Here is a 20,363-nt window from a genome sequence, read left to right on the forward strand (position 1 = left end):
ACACAAGCATACACATAGAAATTAGACAATGATGCAATGATCTTAGTGTATTTATTTCAAAAAATTAAAAATTAACATTCCTATCTCTTTGTGCAAATGAAAACTGATATTTTCTGACAAGAAGTTTTACCCAGAAAAATGGTTATAAATCAAATGGACATAGATCTTATCTGACCAATAAACAAAGATGTGGTTCTCTCAGCTATGGTGTGTCATAGGATAGAAATTAGGTATTGCCTCAGGTGTCGTAATTAACTTCAGGGGAAATAATGTCATACATGAGGTTTCAGTTTTGGCTTGGTACTGTGGATTTTCTTAGCCCATGCTTTCTGTCATGTGGATTGTTTAGAGTAGGAGTATATTAGTGCTGCAGAACAAGCCTGCTTTTTAGAACTAAGAAAGACTGCATCATTATAAAAACTATTTGTTAGCGCTGAAGATAAGAAACTGGCAGCTAGTTTCAGAAGAATATCCTCTATAATTTTTTCAATTTATCTAACCTGAAATCTTAATCTTATTGACAAAGCAAACTGAGCTTTAAAAGGGAAAAGGATATGCAGCTTATGCTGTCCCATACTTGCAACATGTACTTTCTCACTGTAGGATGTCATCTATAAAACAAGATCATAAAATTAGAGGCATACCTCAGAGATATTGCGGGTTCAGTTCCAGACCACTGCAATAAAGCGAATATCGCAATAAAGCAAGTCACACAAATTTTTTGGTTTTCCAGTGCATATAATAGTTATGTTTACACTATACTGTAGTCTATTAAGTGTGCAATAACATTATGTCTAAAAAAACAATGTACATACCTTAACTAAAAAATACTTCATTGCTAAAAAATGCTAACCATCATCTGAGCCTTCAGCAAGTCGTAATCTTTTTGCTGATGGAGGGTCTTGCCTCAATGTTGATGGCTGCTGACTGATCAGGGTGGTGGTTGCTGAAGGTTGGAGTGGCTGTGGCAATTTCTTAAAATATGACAGCAATGAAGTTTGCCGCATCGACTGACTCTTCCTTTCACGAAGGATTTCTCTGTAGCATGTGATGCTGTTTGATAGCATTTTACCTACAATAGAACTTCTTGCAAAATTGGAGTCAATTCTCTCAAACCCTGCTGCTGCTTTATCAACTAAGTTTATGTAATATTCTAAATCCTTTGTTGTCATTTCAACAATGTTCACAGCATCTTCACCAGGAGTAGATTCCATCTCAAGAAACCATTTTCTTTGCTCATCCATAAGAAGCAACTCCTCATCTGTTAAAGTTTTATCATGAGATTGCAGCAATTCAGTCACATCTTCAGGCTCCACTTCTAATTCTAATTCTCTTGCTATTTCCACCACATCTGCAGTTACTTCCTCCACTGAAGTCATGAACCCCTCAAAGTCATCCGTGAGGGTTGGAATCAGCTTCTTCCAAACTCCTGTTAATGTTGATATTTTGACCTCTTCCCATGAATCACGAATGTTCTTAATGGCATCTAGAATGGTGAATCCTTTCCAGAAGGTTTTCAGTTTACTTTGCCCAGATCCATCAGAGGAATCGCTATCTATGGCAGCTATAGCCTTACGAAACGTATTTCTTAAATAATAAGACTTGAAAGTCGAAATTACTCCTTGATCCATGGGCTGCAGAATGGATGTTGTGTTAGCAGGCATGAAAACAACATTAATCTCGTTGTACATCTCCATCAGAGCTCTTGGGTGACCAGGTGCATTGTCAATGAGCAGTAATATTTTGAAAGGAATCTTTTTTTCTGAGCAGTAGGTCTCAACAGTGGGCTTAAAATATTCAGTAAACCATGCTGTAAACAGATGTGCTGTCATCCAGGCTTTGTTGTTCCATTTATAGAGCACAGGCAGAGTAGATTTAGCATAATTCTTAAGGGCCCTAGGATTTTCAGCATGGTAAATGAGCATTGGCTTCAACTTAAAGTCACCAGCTGCATTAGCCCCTAACAAGAGAGTCAGCCTGTCCTTTGAAGCTTTGAAGCCAGGCATTGACTTCTCCTCTCTAGCTATGAAAGTCCTAGATGGCATTTTCTTCCAATATAAGGTTGTTTCATCTGCACTGAAAATCTGTTGTTTAGTGTAGCCACCTTCATCAATTATCTTAGCTAGATCTTCCGGATAACTTGCTGCAGCTTCTACATCAGCACTTGCTGCTTCACCTTGCACTTTCATGTTATGGAGACGGCTTCTTTCCTTAAACCTCATGAACCAACCTCTGCTAGCTTCAAACTTTTCTTCTGCAGCTTCCTCACCTCTCTCAGCTTTCATAGAATTGAAGAGAGTTCGGGCCTTGCTCTGGATGAGGCTTTGGCTTAAGGGAATGTTGTGGCTGGTTTGATCTTCTATCCAGACCGCTAAAACTTTCTCCATATCAGCAATAAGGCTGTTTCGCTTTCTTATCACTCGTGTGTTCACGGGAGTAGCACTTTGAATTTCCTTCAAGAACTTTTCCTTTGCATTCACAACTTGGCTCACTGTTTGGCGCAAGAGGCCTAGCTTGCGGCCTATCTCGGCTTTCGACATGCCTTCCTCGCTAAGCTTAATCATTTCTAACTTTTGATTTAAAGTGAGAGACGTGCGGCTCTTCCTTTCACTTGAACACTTAGAGGCCATTGCAGGGTTATTAATTGACCTCATTTCAATATTGTTGTGTCTCAGGGAATAGGGAGGCCTGAAGAGAGGGAGAGATGGGGGAACAGCCGGTCAGTGGAGCAGTCAGGACACACACAACATTGATCAATTCAGTTCGCTGTCTTATGCAGGCATAGTTTGTGGCACCCCAAAACAACTGCAATAGTAACATCAAAGATCACTGATCACAGATCACCATAACAGATATAGTAATAATGAAAAAGTTTGAAATATTGCGAGAATTACCAAAATGTGACACAGAAATACCAAGTGAGCACATGCTGTTGGAAAAATGGTGCCGATAGACTTGCTCGAAGCAGGGTTGCCACAAACCTTCAATTTGTAAGAAACGCAGTATCTGCGAAGCGCAATAAAATGAGGTATGCCTGTATTGAAAAAGACACAAATGTAAGTGGATGGTGAAAGTGCTTCTTTACACTGAAGAAAAACATGACTGGACTTTATAAACAAATCAGCTCACTGAAACTTAATACTCAACAAAATGCATGGAAGCCATTTGGACAGACAGAAAAGCAGATTAGTAAAACAGAATAAACTAACAAGAACGACTAAAATCACAGAGGTCTTAACTTTCCCAGACTAGTAATTACCTAAATTAAAATTATTTCTTGCTGCTGTTTTTTTTTATTTAGGAACAGATCCAATAACGGGACTTTGATACCTGTGGTTATTGTAATGCCTAATATCTTTTAGGTATTTGGCCTCTGAAGTGGAATCCAAAGCCCTGTTACACACTGGACAAGTCCAATATTTAAGAACTGTAAATTGTCTCAGGAGAATAATTCAAAAATCTGAATGCTAAAGATAGCTATAGCAGAGTAGTTAAACAGATTAAAAAAAAAAAAGGACAGTTTTGGGCCCCAGACCTCTTCTTCCAGGATAATTTTGTTGTTATTTTAATCTAGTAACTATTAAATGAAAGGAAATAAAACATTTTAGGAAACAGGGAATAAAACTTAGGTAACCTAAGAGTCCTAGCTGTTAAACTAGAGTCATGTTCCACCATGGGTGCTCTACTTCTGGTGCCAAATCTTGGGAATCAGATACACATGCAAATTAATAGAACTCATTAAGTTACCTTATATCAGCTGAACCATGGTAACAAACCACAAGTGCTCTTCTCCTGTGGCAAATGTGAGATAAAAGTGCAGTAATTCACACCTGGTTTCTGTACTTAATGCAATTTAGGTGCTGGCTGTTGAGGCCAGAATGGTTCTGGGCACAAACAAGAGTGTATGTGTATTACCTACTGGTGTTTCTGTTTAAAAAAAAAAAAAAAAAGAAAAGGGATAGCTAGTAAGTTTAGGCATTTCCAGGGTTAAGGGAGAGAGAGAGGTTGTCTTTTTTTTCCTCATTTAAATTTTGAACTTAGGTATTTTAAATGTCAAGGTCCTTTTTATGAATGTTACCCTTGAGCTAACTTATTGACGTTTAGAGGGGGCCCATTTGAATGATTTTACGAGGGTGTGAGGCAAGGTTTGTGAGAAGTAATGTCTTTTATTGGACCTGAATGGAAGGGAAAGAAAAATCTTTTGGTAATGCCATGCTTCAAAGCACTAAGATAATGGTAAAAGGGGCTTTAGCAGCGAACGCTTCATATTCTGAACACACGATGTTAGAAGGCAGCCAAGGCTGTAAATGCTCGTGCCCCCTCGAGCCAGGAAATGCCTAAATTAAAGGTGTCTGCGCAAGCCGATGCGAGCCGGGCGCCGGTCCCCGAACAAAGGGCCCCGCCGCACCTACGCCGGCCGCCGCCGCCGCCGTCCTCCCGGCGCTTGCTCGCGCGCTTCCAGCCGCGGCAGCGGCACGCGGCGCCGCGCAGCAAAGCCTGGCAGACGTGACCGGGCTGCCGCGGGGCTCGGGCCGCCCGCGCCGCGCTGGCCGTTGGCGGCGCGGCCCACGAGGCCGTCGTCCGCCCCTCAGGTGGTCGCTTCCCCCCTTCCCGCTGCCCCCACGCAAGGCCAGCTCCCGGCCCGGCCCGCCTGGAAGGCCGAGGAGAGCGGGCTTGTGCGGCGGCAGCAGCAGGGACCCCTGCCCCGCGGCGCGCTCCCCCTCCTGCCGCGCTGCTGCCCGCCGCCGCGGCCCTCCTGGGCGCCCCGCGGCCCCGGCGGCGGGCAGCGCCGGCAGGGTTAACCCTGAGGAATGCGGCGGGAGGAATGTGCATGCAGATGAGATGGATGCTAATCTCATGCTAATGAGCGGCGGCCACGGCCGCCCGGGGCTCAGCCGGGCTCCCCGCACCCGCGCCCAGACAGCAGCTGAGCTCCACCGGGAGCCCTGACCCGGCTGCCGCGGCGCGGGCGGGCGGCAGCCCCGACATGGTGGACTGAAGCCTGGCCGCCGAGCAGGGTTTCCCGAGCAGCTGCGAGAGGCTCGCGGCGCCCCCCTCCCTCCGCCCCGGCTCGGCCTAGGCTCCGGGCCCCTCGCCGCCCCCCCGGCCCGGGTGGGGGCCTTTCCCGCTTCCCGTCTTTCTTTCTGTCCCTATGGAACAGCTACCCCCGCCGCCCGACCATGCCTAGGAAAGTGGGGAATGGGCAGCTCCCCTTACCCGATGGCTGGGAGGAGGCGAGGGATTACGACGGCAAAGTCTTCTACATCGACCACAACACCAAGCAGACCAGCTGGATCGACCCCCGGGACAGGTGGGTGCCGGGGGGGGGGGGCCCGGGGCGGCGCCGGGGTGTGTGGGGTGCCCCTCCGGGCCGTGGCGGCTGCCCCGGCACGCCGTGACCGCCCTCGGCTCGGGCGCAGCCTGGTTTGAAGCCTGGTCTGTGCTTTCGCGCTGTCGGGCTTTTTGAAGTCGGCTGTTGCTTTTATGGAGGAAAAGGAAAAAAAAAAAAAAAAAAGCCTTCAGAGCTCTGCGCGGAGGTACCGCGGCCCGGGGGCGTTTGGGGAGGCTTTCGGTGGCAGCGGGGGCCCGGGGACAAAAGGTGGCGGCGGGCGCCGCCGGCGTCCCCAGCAGGTACAGAGCGGGGGGGCGGGCGCGGGGCCGCGCAGCCGAGGCGGCGGGAGGCCGCGTGTGCTGCCTAGGCCGCGGCGCGGTCGCTGCCTTCCCGGCGCCAAGCGCTTCGGTGAGCAAGCTGCCCCCGAAAGGCGCCCGTGAGCGGGGCGGCCGGCGCGAACGCTTCTAGCGCGCGAATGGCCGGGGCGGGTCTTTCAGCCGGGGAGAGTTTCTGACTTTGCACGGGCTGCAGGCTCAAGAAATGGCTGGTTTTAATAGGTCGATGATAAAAACCCCAAGACACCCGCTGTAAAACATGCTTTTTTTATCCAAAGCGGTCCTGAAAAGTAGTTAAAAAACAAAACTTTGTGCCTATTACAAAATATTATTATCGAAAACATGCAGTCAAGTTACCAAAAACTTTTAAGGGACATTATAAATTTATGGAACAAGCTATGCTGAATTATAAATGAAGGCCGTGGTTTATATTTCTCTGCAGAAAAGGTAGTTGTGACGAAGCTTGCCAACTCTAAGTTGCATAGGGAAAGTTTTGACAAGCATCATGCGCTGTATCAGGCCTACTTCTCTGTCACACTTGTTGTAACAGTTAATTCTAATAATACTGGTAAACTTACTACTTAAATTCCTTTGCATTTTAAAACATCTTAAATACCTTGTAAGTATTAGTGATGTGGTAATGAACACAGGACAGTATTATTTATTATGCTTGTAATAAATTGGCCTTTTGGGGTACTTGAGTGTGCGTGTGAATATATGTTACCTGGGACAATAAAAAACCTTATTTTTTTTACTGTCTCTAGAAATAGTGTATTTAAATTTTTGTCTAGTGTTAGACATCTCTTAATTTGTGTTTGCAAAGCAGATTACAGAAGGTATACTTGAAAAGCAAAGCAAAAAGTGGAAATTATGAGCTACTTATAACACTGCCTCATGAGCACATTAATTTTGAATATTTTTTATGCGTTCTGTGGTCCTGAAAAGTTCAAGAGTGTTTATATTTGACAGTAATATTTGAATCTTTGCTCTCATTAGTAGACTAGGCGGCTAAGTGAGTAACAATTGTGTTTGTCATCCTATAAGGATAGGATAAAAATTGTTTCATTAGTATCTTGATTACACATGAAAGAGAAGTCAAGCCCTGAGACTTGATTGTCTATAATGAGGACTAAGGAAGTGAAGACATTATTGAAAAGTGTGGTGTTTGAAATAATTGTTAACCCTTGTCAGTTGTGTTTCTTAATGCTGCAAAACAAACAGGAGAGATTTTTGCACTACCTGCTTGAAGAGAAGCCCTAATTTATTATACCTCTCAACTGTGAAGCTGAATTGCCTGCGCAGAAGAGAGACTGGCAAGCACATTTAGGGTGCAGTTTACAGTATTTGTATTTACAGTATCTGTATTTACAATCTATATCAATGACCTAATCTGGAAAAGTGTGTAAGAATTGCTTGAAAGTTCTGTGATGACCTTCCTCTAGCTCCCATTGTATTTTCCAGGTATATAGAGAATATACGTTCTGAAACCATACACAACATAATTAGGGCTTGTTTTCAGAAAAAGTGAAAAGTGATCTTCCAAGTTTTTCAATACAGTAAAATCTGGATTCATGCTGTTTCTGAAACTTATCTTAAACTGTCAAAGTGAAGATAATGGATTCTACAGAAAGACTTGAGAACACCTTACCCAGGTTGATAATATGTTAGAACTTTATTATTTTCAACTTTTTTCTCTGATGGAAGTCATAAAGTTTTCATAACACACTTGTGCAATATTATAGTTCATAGGTTCCTGAAATCTCTTTGGTAAAGCAAGTGTAGAATAGATATGTTTTTATGGACAATTTTCCTTCTGTTCTTATTACACAGCATTCCCAGAATGATTATGTGGAAAAGTCACACTTGGAGTTTTAAAATTATTTTTTATCCTCTTTGATTCAGTAGATGTAAAAACTGGACACTAGCGCCATGCGACGTGAGCCTCATGCCTGTGGATGACCAGGTGTGTTTGAGCACAGTTTGGAACCTCTTTGTTGCTGGTGAAGAAGTTCATGTGTAGAAATAGAGTGACAGCTGAAATACCGTATTTCAGAGCTTTCCCGAAACTTGTATGTGAGTTGTTCTTTAGTATATGTGCTTTTCTAGAATGTTCTGATAATATGTGTTTGTTACTGCTTATATGGGGCAGGTCTGGTAATACAATGATAACCCTGTGTACAGCTGTGAAGAAAATCTAGCATCAGCTTCAAGTTTAGGGCTCAGTTTTGCCTACTTCATTTATCTGAGTAATCTCATTGACATTAGAGAAAGTCACACTTGCCTTGGCTTGTGTGTTTTTGGAGTGCTGTGAAAATTATTTGTACTGCTCTGTTCTTAAGGGTTTTTTAATGTCTTGTGCTATTCAACAGTGACTTTTCCAAGCACTTAGGGTACTGTGTTGATTTGTTTGGAAGACTGGTGGCACGAAAGAGAAGGCTCTCTAAGAAATGAAGTGTGAGGAAGAGAGATGTAAATTTAGACAAGAATGTAGGAGCTCTAGTAACATTTTTCACTGTCTAAATATATAGATGTTATTCCTTCTGTGTATAACTCCTCCAAGCTACAGCACACTAGCAACTGACTTGTCTTGTCAGTTCCTCTGAAACTGATTTATTGTAAGAAAGGAAATAGCCAAAAATATCAATTGTACCCTGCTACTATGTGATAAAGTTATAAAAAGCTGTGAAGACAACTGTGGGTTGGAGAGGATGAGCCAGATTAAAAGGTGTGAAAGGGTTGGAGGAATTCATACTTCTCTTTCAGGTCCTGTTCAAACTCTTTCAAGTTCCTAAACCGCTGAGATACAGTAAGGCTTTTTGAGTTTTTTTTTTTTGATAGGTAAATAGGAAAGTTTTGGAGTGGAGACAAAAACGTGGAGAGGAAAATATTATCTTTTTTTCCATTATTCAACTCATTTTTAGTGGGCTTCACATTTGTTACAGTCCTAAGTGGAACCAGCATAGAGTAGAGCACCAAGGAGGAACTGAAGGTAGAAAGATGGGAATCTCTGTACCCTCAAATCTTCAGCAGTTGGGTGATGTTCAAGTTTCTCATCAGGCATGCAGGGCTTCCCATGTCTTGGTTTCTGCACAGTAAATTGTTCGTGCTTCGCTAGCGGTCACCACTGATTTACAACAGATATCTTTTTTTCTATAGCTGGCCTAAAATGAGTTCCACATCAGAAATTCTGAAGTTGCAACTGGTCTTTATTTAAATTCTATCTGCCCTCTTGTCAGAGTGATAAGGAGTGAGCTGCTATGAAAGCAAAACTATCCTCTCTTTCTGTGCCTTCTCACCATGCTTTCCATTGAGGAGAAAAATTTACCTGTAAGCAAAGAAACAACCAACCTCCCCTCCCCCCCCCCCCCCCCCCCCGCAGTGCTTGGTATACTTTTGCTAGAATGTTTCTAGAGCAGTTGCTAACTACATAACCAAGAAAGTGTTTGAAAAACATCAGATGTGCAGAAACCAAAGAGCCTTACTAGTCAGAGATTATGAAAAACAGTTTTCTTGGTACTGATGTGGAGAGGGAATGCAATTTCCATTGCTACTTTAATTTTTGGGGCTTTGAAAACACATTTTTTACCATGCAGTTCTGTAACTTGTTTAAGATTTGTCTGTTTCTATTAGAAATTTATTAGGTTTCAGCAGTTAAATGCTCCATGTCCTTTCTTCTTAGAAAAAAACTTAGCTTTCTTCTCTTTCACTGGAATTTGCTGCTTGTTGTCCTGTGAGCAGCAGAGGTTGTGAGAAGGGAAGGCGCTGAGGTTGCGGTTACTTTAGCATGGGGACTTTCATCCTGTCTCTTTACTGGACGCTACCATAGCCCAAGGATGCTTGGCGGAAGACTGGAGTCATAGTGGAAAGAGCGTCAGAGAAATAGTGGCGTCTAGGATACTGTGCTGGTAAAAGTCGAAGATAGCATACAGAATGGAGAGCAAATAAAAGGCAAGTGGAAAAGGGCATGGCATGATAGGGAGATAGTCTCCATCAGAGACTGGAAAATACTTTTCATCTGCTCTTTTTGTATGGAGGTAAGCTGTGTTGTGATGGATAAGTAAAACAGTTTTTACTTTGTGAAGTGTCCAGCATCTGAGATGCTAGGCAGGTACAGTTACAGGTGAAATTGATAATTGTAGGTCTTCAACTAAAATAGTTTGAAAAAAAACTTCTGAAGCTTCTTGGGTGGGGGAGAAAAAAGGCAAATTTCAGACTAGGAAAAGCAGGATGTTCATCCGTCCTTAGAAGCATAATGATGTTAAATTGAACTGTTAATCATTATACTTTGAAAGGTATGGATCTTAATTCTGTTTTAAGTGCAAATCTCAATGCAGCTGATTTAAGGTACAGCTGGAGCAACTACCTGATAAATCGTTTATTTAGGCTGCTGCTTGCTAAGAATGAATTCCATTTAATGGCATACCATCACTGAAAGGATAAAGTCTCCTTCCCTTTTAGTCTTCTTTGCTTTTTCCCTTGTTGGTTAATAGCTGAGGATAGAGTGGGGCCTCCCCTTTTTGATGGCATAGAGGTATTACATGATTGCTTCACCATATCTTATGAATTGTATCCTTAATAAGAAATATAGCTACCTTCCTATTTTGGAAAATAAATACAGGATCATTTGAAAACACAGAGGTGTACAACTTGCATAAATCATATACTGAGATAGGACAATTAATTTTTTTCTCTGAATATCTTTTTTCTGCTTTGTTTCAGTCTGTGGTATCACTCGCTGTTCTTTATCCTAACCCCAGATAATTTGTTCCTGTCTGCTTTTTTGTCCAGGAATGTGCATATTCCCTGTGAAACTGTCTGGTATCTCATTCTGGTTTCAGTGACAGGTTGGAACTGCTTTTACTTAATCAATGTATATTTGTTTAAAATAAAACCTGTGATGCAAGTACTGAACCTATTATGAGAGACTAGCTGTGTCTGAACTTCTGACACCTTCATTTGTTTATCCAGTATAAAGTAGAATTCTAATATTACAGTGCTAATATAGCTGTGATAGCATCAGACAGTGTTAAAATACATAGTGACTGTGTATGTGGTTTTTTTAACCAGTCTGTCATTTGCTTGGGGCTATGTGTTGTTGATTTTAGCGTTAGTGAAAATGGCTAAGGTAACTTTGAGATAACGCTTTTATTCTTTATTTGTCCCGGAGTGATAGGGCTGCTCTGTATCTTTCATCTCAAAGCATGTAAAGTTAACAAGTCAGGAAATGCTACAGAGTATTTGCTTATGTGTGCAAAGTACATACCACTGGTTAAAGCCAAGTATTGTGACTTGTTATGTAAAATTGGTCAAGTGGTCTAGACCGTGGTTTACCCAGACCAATGTCTATAGCACTTGCCTACTTGAGCTGTTTTGATTAAACAAAGCTACCTTGACTTACAAGGTAGTAATACTGTAGTTCTTATGCACAGTGTAAGTCCTGCTTAATGAGAAATTGTACATGTGAAGTAAAATGCACCTTTTCTCTGAACTGTTTGTTAGAGATGTCTTGCTACTACAACATGGTTAAACAAAGGAATCCCTCAGAACTATGTTATATTTTCACGAAAAGGAAAATGGCTTTACTTTGAAGCAGTGGCTTAGAAAGCAGTTTTGATTGTACAGATAAAGGTGAATATATAGACTTTCATACAATTTTAGTTTGTTTTCAGGTTATAAGAGGAGTTTTTGTTTTTCTCCAGTTCAATAGTAACTTGTGCTAACCCCTTTTAATACTCTTTTTCTATTTAGTCAAGAAAAAGTTATGGATATTTGAGATCTAACAATTTTTATGTTGTGTAGAGATGACTAAGAATCAGGAGAATACTCAAGGAAATGATGGAAGAGAATGAAAATGGGCCAGTATATGGCAGTATTTCCATGCTGCCACTTTTTCGGAAAGGCATATGAATAGAAGCAGTGCTGAGATTCCAAAAACTGTTATGCTGGGACTTGTAAATTCTTATTACAACCGCTCGCAAGTGAAATGAAGAAGGGTTGGAGGGGTAACGCAGCCCTCTGAGTCTGGACTGCCTGGTCCCTCTCCTCTGCCATCCGAAGTGCTTATACCACCAAATAGTAAGCTGATCCCAGGAGATGATTTGGCTGAGAAGAAACACTTTATTCTGTAGGGGTATTTTTCAGCAGAATCTGCTCCTTGTGTCACTGAATACTGGTACTGGTGTGAGGGAGGGGACGAATGCAGAGCTGGGAGCAAAAGGGGAGAGTGGTATTGCAGACACAAGGATGCAGATCAACTTAAGCTTCTGTGGAACTTTGTTCTTAGAAAAACCCCAGCAAAAGAAATGAAAAACTGTTGTTTTCATGTGCTTTGTGTTCACCTTTGTGTCGCTGTGATGCGGCAATACAACCATCGCAAATGTTTTGGTCCTAAACATGTTTTCTGTCACTGAGAAATCTTTATGATATTACAAACTTTAGGGCCTGACTTTTTACCATTTGTTATGGTGAAGCTCTTGTTGAAGTCAAGAGAAATTTTGTCATTGTGCAGAATTAGACCCTGTTTTCCAGGGGTATGCTGCTGTTGACAACATGCTTGTGAATTACTAATTTCTACTGTGTATGAAAGCAGATCAGAAATTCTTTGACTTTCTCTGCATTTTTTTCCTAATTATTCATAAAATGTGTTTTAGAGACTGCTGCAAAGTATTTCACTGTGCAAATGGTGGCTTGCAGTAAAATTAGGCAAGCAGAATGATGAGAAACTCAAGGCTTTGAATGTTTCATGGGGTGAAGCAAGCTGGATAGTCCTTAGCCATTTATCTTCCTTGATGTATTTGAGGAAGTCATTTGGACAAATTGACATGTTTTTCATTTGGAAAGAGCAGATAGTGGTTGAAAGGGAGAGTGATGAAGTACAGGGAAAGCAGTTATGGTTTCCCTTCTGTATCACTTCAGTATTTTGTATGATTTGGGGTTTTTGGATTTTTTGTTTGTCTGTTTTCTAATTGAACATTTTGAGCTTTGCTGAATACTGTGGCTCATCCCAATGATAGTTTCTAAATAAAACCATTAGTAATGTTGAAGTTTCTACCAGTTGAAGTCAATCTCTAGCTATTCTTTTTAGAAGGATAATGAAGGAGCTTCTTGGGGTAGAGACTGTTTTTTTATTGAAAGAAAAAAAGTGTACTTTTGCTTAGATTAATTTGCTTTCAGATTTTTTTTTTTTATTTTATGGTTAGGACTTCTGGGCTAGAGGCAGTCTGTCAGTGATATGAATGTATTCTATCAACTGAAACAATCACTTGCATCTCATAGAACAAGATCAGATGCCATCCTTTGATCTTGAATACTGTTTGTACTGGAAGAAAGGCAACTCTATCTCATCAACTCTGCATTGCGTTGAAAGTAGTTGTTTGGGTATGTAAAGACATGTATTGCCTTGGGACAGCAAACTTAAATTTGTGCATACTCTGTATGTATGCTATACAATACTGCGTGTTGGATGTGCTTTGGTATGTCTATACTATTTTAATCAACTCACTAAATCAAACACCAATCTTTAGTTTAAAGCAAAAAGAACTATACTGGAATACCTTCCATAATATGCTGTTTGTCCTGATATCAAGATTTCAATGCCTAGAAATACCAAACTTTTTTGACTTTTCGTATAGGGGAAAAGATCTAGAATAATTTGCATTTTAGCTAAATCCTGCTATGACACAGTCTTTGTGTTAGCAACTTTCTCATGTTGTTGGTGAAGTACAGTACTTGACACACCTATCTTTCTTTTTGAAGTACTCTCAAGTGCTAAACTGTAGTCTTGTCCAGATGAACTTATCTTATGGCCTGCAGGTCTGACTTCTGAAGAAGAGTAATTACTCCAATTCAATGCCTTGCCCTTTGCTCTTGAAAGCTTACCTCCCTCATAGACCTGAGAATGTTTGACAAAGATGCGCATATTTTCAATCTTATGGAAAATAAACATCTGGTATTCTGCAGATTGTGTACAAGCACGTCATGCCATATGACTTGGGGATGGCATACCTCTCCGTCACTTTTAACTGGAAATATGCCAAGCGCATGATGAAAGGTGTCTGTCTTTTAGCTATGTGGCAGATGTATGTCTTAGTATGCATCTTGTCAAGGAATGCGATTTGAGCAGAGTGCAGGTGTCTCCTGTCATGTAACTGCATGGCAATGTTTTTATTTTGACCACACTGTGAAGGAACTCCTCTGGACACATCTGTCTGTCATTCTTCTGTGACATTTCTAGTCATGGGAGGAGAGAGCGATTTGCTATACAGTTCTTATACTTCCAGAAGAGCAGGTCTGGCCTACTTCAGCTCAAAGAGCAGGCATCATATCCTCATGAAGTGTCTGTTGTGGACTGCAGAAAGATTGACAGAGAAAGGCATTTATTTGTTCTTGATGAAGAAACAATGGGTGTTTTTGTCTATGTTTAATATTGTCAGTTGTTAAACTGTAGTCTAGTCCAGAAGTACCTATCTGATGGCCTGATGATCTGACCTAGAAAGAGTAATTATTCTTATTTAAGGCCTAGTCCCTTTACTTTGAATTCAGCTTACCTTGATTATACTAAAAACATTTACGTAGACTTACAACTTTCTGTTTTACCACCAGTATTAACAAAAAAACTCTCTGAAAGTTCTTAATTCCTGTTAGAAATAACTCCATGCAAAACTTTAGTTGGTTAATATTAAAGTTACTGTGCATCACAGAAAGAGATGCTATTCTGATTTATAAGCTGGATTTTAAAATACTGTTATTTTAGCAAATGATTATGATCCTCATCCTGTGATTTGATTCATGTTCATGTGCTGTTTTGGATATGTAGGACCTCTGGACAGGTTCTGCCTATCCTCATCTAGCTGCAGAACTGTAACCTGACTGAGGTGGAGTCTGCTGAGGGGAATGCTGCTTTGAGCTTCTGTTCCACAGAGATCCAGTGGAGAACAGTTGACACAGAGAAAGTTTTATAGTGTAGTAAGGCTGGAGTAGCTGGGAGCCAAAACAGGGAGGGACTGTTTGAAAGGTTTTTCTGCTTTCAGGAGAGGAGTGGGGAAAGTGGGACATTTAATGGAGTCTGATGGACTTTGCTTCTGTGGTTATTATTGCTTATAAAACTACTTTGCCCCATATTCAGTTTACTACATTTTCATCTGAGATGCATATGATATAAAATTACTTTGTGAGCTAAATGACATTTCTCTTCCATAATAGGTCAGTACTTGAACGTACTTCTACTTTTCTTGTCAAATGTATGTTGTTATTTGGGATTTGGGTTCAATTTTAAAATGTTTTGAATGTTTTGGCTGTCTTGAGTTACACTGAATGCCCACCTTCAGGTATCTTTATGTATTCATGCTTCCTCAGTACAAACTGAGTAGTGTAATTTAAAATATGTGTGGTTTTTTTGTTTGTTTTTTTTATGTTAAGAGCTATGGTAAGCATTGAGTGACTTGTGAGCTTTCAGGCAGTTTAGGATGTAGCAGTAGTTTATTTTCTTTAGGAAATGATGGCTGGGTAGGAATATATTAGCAGATTACTTCTGTTTTTAATTTACATGTTTGCTGTTGTTAAACTTTGAAAAAAGGTAGGTCATGGTTCTTCCTTGAGAACTATACAGGGCTTGGTTATGCTTTTGCATGTTTTTGGGGATGTATTCCCAAGCCCACTGCTTGTCTAAATCTGCCCCATATTCCCAAGACTTTTACCATGTGTACTTAGTGTATTCACACATTACCAAAAAGAAAAATTAAGTCTTTTTCAACTCATTCTGTCAGTGGTGGTCTTAACACATTATGCCATATTGTGCAGCAACTTGTGACAGATTTGCAAGTATGACCTAGCAAATGTTGTAGCATAAGTATAATTGGGTTTTCCTAAGGTGTCCCATTGATTTTGCTCATGTTTCTAGTAATGCAGTTTTACTGTCTGCAAGAACTGGTCTAAATGATTTTGTTGCTTGAGCTTTTATAAGGGAAACTTGCACTTTTTTTTCTCATTTTTAGCTTGGGCAGAATGGCATAGTGGTGAATGATTCTGGTTTGGAGAGCTATGGTCTTCTCTGAAAGAGACTTGCAAAATAAGCGATGGTATGAGTTTAAAGCACAAAGCTATTCAGTAATAAATTCCAGAGTGAACAGTGATAAATTGTCAGAATTGGAACTGGAATGTCTGCAGAGAGAGTTAGTGTGCAACAGAGAAAACAGCATACTGATCAGATGATGCCATCTTTGAAGGTCTGACTTGAATTTCATCTTTCTAAGGTAAATCACTAATATTCCCTTTAATTTACTGGATTGGAATGTGGATCTCTAGAAAGGCCCCAGAAATGGAGGACTTTACTGCTGTGTTTCAGTATCTAATGTTCCTACGCAGTAGGAGTTTGGCCAAAGTTTTTCCTATTTCCCACATTCTTTTGCAGTTGTCATATAGCCTTGTTCTGCCCAGATGTGGCAGACTGAGGTGATGCTTGTGTGGATTATAGCATGAAGAAGCATCATTTGAAATGGAAGTACTAAATATTTAAAATATATTTTGTTGAAGCATCGAGCAGTAAATCATTGTACACAAGAATATGCAGTCCAAGATAGCAATCTGACATGGAGTAAAGACCTTTTCCTTTCCTGTTGGGAGTATTGCAATGTTTGAAACAAACTGCTAATACATTTACAATCATTCTGGTGAATGGTAGAATGCTATGGATGTGAATAATCATCTGAGACCTCTGGGGGACATTCCTGGAATAGTGTTCAAATGACTAGAGAAATTATGGGATGCAGCAAAGCACACCAACACTGTATGCCTTTTAGTCAGGCTAGCGCAGTCAGTGGCTTACTATTGCAGTAAGGCTTAATACACAGGAACTCGCACAGTAAACAGAAGATTTGTTCAAGATTCTGAGCTTCAGATGCTCTTTTCTGTTTTTCTCCTGTTACTTATAATCCCTAGGCTTTCTTTTTGTATCTACTCTTTGAGAGAAAGACTTTAGTGAACTGAATTTGAGGTTCACTGAGGAACTGTTGTTATTAGTTACCCTGCTGTGTTAGCCAAATTAATGCTACTGAAGTCTAGAAGTTGAATTACTTGTAGCAGAACAAATTATGGTGATATGGATTAGGTTTTTTGGTTCTTACTTATGTTTGTGCTTGCTCTTCTGCTTGTTCTGCAGTGATGTAACATGACCTACAGTCTTCTGTGCCATGGCAGGTTGTTAATTTACATTCAGGACCTGGCTGACCCATTCACTCAGAATGCATGCAGGCCATCAAAACTTTCCTTTTCCAGATGAGGTTTTGGCAAGAAAAATCAACTCTGTTGGGACGAATGTAGAACGGTTTAAGGGCTTTGTTTACAAAAATATATATTTTTTTAGGACATCCTATACCTGTTATTTCCTGTCCTTTTTTGTCAGTTAGATTCTACTGAAAAGTGGCTGGTTGTAGATGTGGTGTCTAATGTGGCTAGACAAATTTATTCAACTATTTTTAAAATGTTTGAAGAGTATAAAGAAAGAAAGAAAAAAACCACATGTGGTCTTCCACCAAATGAGAGTTCCCATAATCAGCACTTCATTTTTCATTTTATTCTAGATGTGGCAAGTTTATTAGGGAATGGAGTGGCTTTGGGCAGCTGCCTGAAGCTTTTGTGTAACAGTGTCACTGGAGATGTCTAATGCTGAGGAGTAGCAGTGCTCCTCAAGGAACTCTCCTTGTGGACGTAGTGTCGCTGCTTATGGAGGTAGTAAGATTCTAACAGACCTTGTCAAAGAAGGCCTGATTAATGGCTAATTTATAATACTTTATTTGAAAGGTTTTTAAAAGTGACCAGTATTAGAACTTCACTTGAATAGTCTTTCTTTTAAAAATGTAGGCTTTCCTTAGATGTTTCTTACTGAAATTCATCATTGTTATTCAGAATTGCTTTCAAATTTTACACGTACAAGGTAAAGAACAGGAAAATGTGAAAGATCCTTAATTAGTATATAATATACTATATTAAAAGCCAAGCCATAGCAGGTGTGGTGGTCTATAAATTTCAGTAATGATGTGCTTTGATGTGGAAGAACTAGTTTATATACTCAAGTCCTATTTGTTGAAATGTCCAGCAGCAGTGCCAATATATAATAGTACTTTTTTAGAGTATGGATAATTATCTATTTAGAGTCTGGGCTGAAACTGTCTGCCTGCTGCTGGGTGGTCTCTAAGCTGTTGCTGGATAATGGTTTTTGGTTGAAAGAACAGATCTGAAGTCATGATTCAGAGGCAGAAAGATTGCCTAAAACAGTTAACTCCATCCAAAAGTAGTGGTTTTTTTTTTTTAACTAGACAATGCTGTAGACTGCAGAAATTTTCTTAGCAGTCCATTGTGATACTTCTGACTTCTGTGTGTATCCAGAATTTAAAGAAAAAGAGAATTTTCTTATTTTCAATGACACAAGTACTTTGGTTTTTTTTCTTCTTTTGCTTTAAGAAGTCAGATGATATCCAAGAATTCACTTTTATAATTAGACAGAAATCATTTTAAGCCATTGTTTTATACAGTTGTTTTTTCACAAATTGTCATAAATCTGAAGTAGTCTAACCAGATGGAACTAAGCGAAAACCTTTATACTGGGGAAACAGTACAAACCTTGAAAGTAGGATTGTGATATAGGCTTGTGTTCTGGAGGTGGGAACATGGATGTAAATAAAATCAGAACTTCCCAAGAGATGATGAACAAAAAAATAAATCTATTTAAATGCTAACTGTTTAAACGGTCTTGAAAAATAGTATGCATTACACTTGGGTTGTGAGATGTGGAAGCTCTATCAACAGACAAAAAAGCATTATGTATACAGTATTTCAAATGAATTTTGCAAGATGAGTAAAAGAATGGACAAAAAGAGCCCCCCAAAAGACTTCAAGGCTTACCATCCCAATATTATATTTAACAACTACATATTTTAACAAAATATATTCAGAAATATTCCTCAAAGGTAGATAAATATGACCATATCCTGCAATGGGAGTTAGTAGTGTAATGTGAAGAGTATTTCTGCTCTGTCCTTTCTCTTCTCTCTTCTCCTTTACCTTTTTGGATGCAGCTTTTAGTGGTCGCTGTTAGTATTTGCTTATGGCCCAGAAGTCCATTTCTGTTGCTTGCACAATTTCTCTTTAATTTCTGACTTTTTTAATAGTTGTTGTTGCAGAATTGGAATTTGCTCTTATCAAAACACTGAGCTGATTTCAGTCTTTCTCTGCAGTATGATGATAATTTCTACATAAAAAGCCCACTGTGAATAAGTTCCTGTTACCATATGTGTGTGTGTGTGTGTGTGTATATATATATGTATATATATGTGTGTGTGTGTATATGTATATATATATATAAAAAAATAAAGCATGAGTATTTAAACCGTTTGATGTATTGGCTACATATATGAAATCTGAAAACTTGGGCCTAGACCAGATAGTAATAATCAGCATTTAGGTTTTCTTACTGGGAAATAAATAATCAGCATATACAAATAAGGTTGACCCGTATAAAATGATAGCTACTCTCTCAGGGGTACTGATGCTGTAAGTCATAGCTGGATAATCCTATTACCGTATGAGAGTGGGCTTTTTTGTTTTTTTATAGTTTTATATGAATATGCTGCTTCTCATCTGGATTTTTATCTGTGATTAAATTGAGAATGTTATATTTTATTAATAAAAAGGCAGTGAAAAACTTGGTGTGTCCACAGTTGTGAATCGCACTAATCTGTGCTTAAGGGATATATCACTGTTTAAAGCTGATGTTGTGCATATGAGGAACATAGTAGCATTCAGATATCATGAAAGGTTTCATGTGGCCTTGGTGATGTCCTGATGGAGGTATTTCCATTACATGAAAAGCTGAGTAAAAAGTAATTACTTAGTACTTAATGTAAGATGGATACTTGCAAAAACTTTGAAGGACAATAAGCTTAAAGGAAGACAGTACTTCTCAGCTTTAGACTAATACATGGAACTCATTTCTTCATAAGAAGTCACCCTTGCAGATGCTTTATTAAAAGCAAACAATATTGTGACCAGAGGAACTTCTGAAGCCCGATTTTTGTTTTTATTTTCTCCTGTAGATTTATTCTTTGTGCTACAGTGCAAGCTCTGATTGAAGGTATTCTGCTGTGAAATGTTTATAAACTTCTTCCTTGGGCTCTCTTCTTCCACCTTTCTTGCCATGTGAATATTCTGATGTCTATCAAAAGTTGAACTTGCTATTTTTATATTCTTGATAATAGAGAAATTTTATACCTCATCCTTTATGCAGCTTCTCCCTCCTGGGGTGGCTCCTAATACCAAAATGAGGATTGATTATGACTTCTAAGAATGGCCACATCTAACTTGAAGAGCGTTTGCTAGGATGTACTGTGGAAACCTAGTCCTGCAGTCATCTGAGCTGTGGTCCTGACCAGAACAGGTTGTAGTTCTCTTCTAGCCCATTTGCTCCAGGTTTCTAGAAATCAGCATTCAGAGATGGGACTGGTACTTGCCAAATTTCACTTCATTATAGAGTGGCTGGCAACTCAGGAGATGGGAAGTACTCCCAAATCCCACCTCCCCCAGTTGTGATGTACCTAAAGAGTGTTATCTTCTTTTACCTCCTTGGGATCTCTCCTTTGGCTGTCAATCAGCCTAACCTTGCTTGGTAATGAAAATAAAAAAGAAATACTGCTAATGCAAAATCT

At 39.9% G+C, this 20,363-nt stretch overlaps 2 protein-coding genes across 10 annotated transcripts in view; one reads left to right on the forward strand and one right to left on the reverse strand.

The window, feature by feature from the left end:
• Positions 1-38: 38 nt before the first annotated feature.
• LOC136992263 (tigger transposable element-derived protein 1) lies at positions 39-5,710 on the reverse strand. Of its 5 annotated transcripts, none has more exons than XM_067297945.1 (4): positions 5,218-5,710; positions 3,748-3,792; positions 2,895-3,034; positions 39-2,805 (listed from the first exon to the last, which is right to left on the reverse strand). In XM_067297945.1, exon 4 carries the CDS (start codon positions 2,652-2,654, stop codon positions 849-851), a length of 1,806 nt encoding a protein of 601 aa, XP_067154046.1. In that variant the 5' UTR covers positions 2,655-2,805; positions 2,895-3,034; positions 3,748-3,792; positions 5,218-5,710; the 3' UTR covers positions 39-848. The 5 variants fall into 5 exon arrangements, with proteins under 5 accessions (XP_067154046.1, XP_067154047.1, XP_067154045.1 ...); XM_067297946.1 differs by having other exon boundaries at positions 39-2,688; positions 2,982-3,034; positions 3,748-3,927; positions 5,218-5,249; XM_067297944.1 differs by having other exon boundaries at positions 39-2,688; positions 3,748-3,927; positions 5,218-5,249.
• The window catches only part of WWC2 (WW and C2 domain containing 2), a 109,902-nt gene continuing 94,604 nt past the window's right edge, over positions 5,066-20,363 (forward strand). For all 5 annotated transcript variants that reach the window (XM_067297936.1, XM_067297939.1, XM_067297938.1 and 2 more), the window contains exon 1: positions 5,066-5,311. In XM_067297936.1, coding sequence (XP_067154037.1) covers positions 5,181-5,311 — 131 coding nt within the window. In that variant the 5' untranslated portion in view covers positions 5,066-5,180. The remainder of the gene's footprint in view (positions 5,312-20,363) is intronic.

This window comes from Apteryx mantelli, chromosome 5 (genome assembly GCF_036417845.1).
Source record: "Apteryx mantelli isolate bAptMan1 chromosome 5, bAptMan1.hap1, whole genome shotgun sequence".
NCBI classification, from domain to species: Eukaryota; Metazoa; Chordata; class Aves; order Apterygiformes; family Apterygidae; genus Apteryx; species Apteryx mantelli.

Coding starts and splice junctions, on each gene's coding strand:
- LOC136992263 (XM_067297945.1), bottom strand. CDS start 2,654: ATGAGGTCAATTAATAACCCTGCAATGGCCTCTAAGTGTTCAAGTGAA.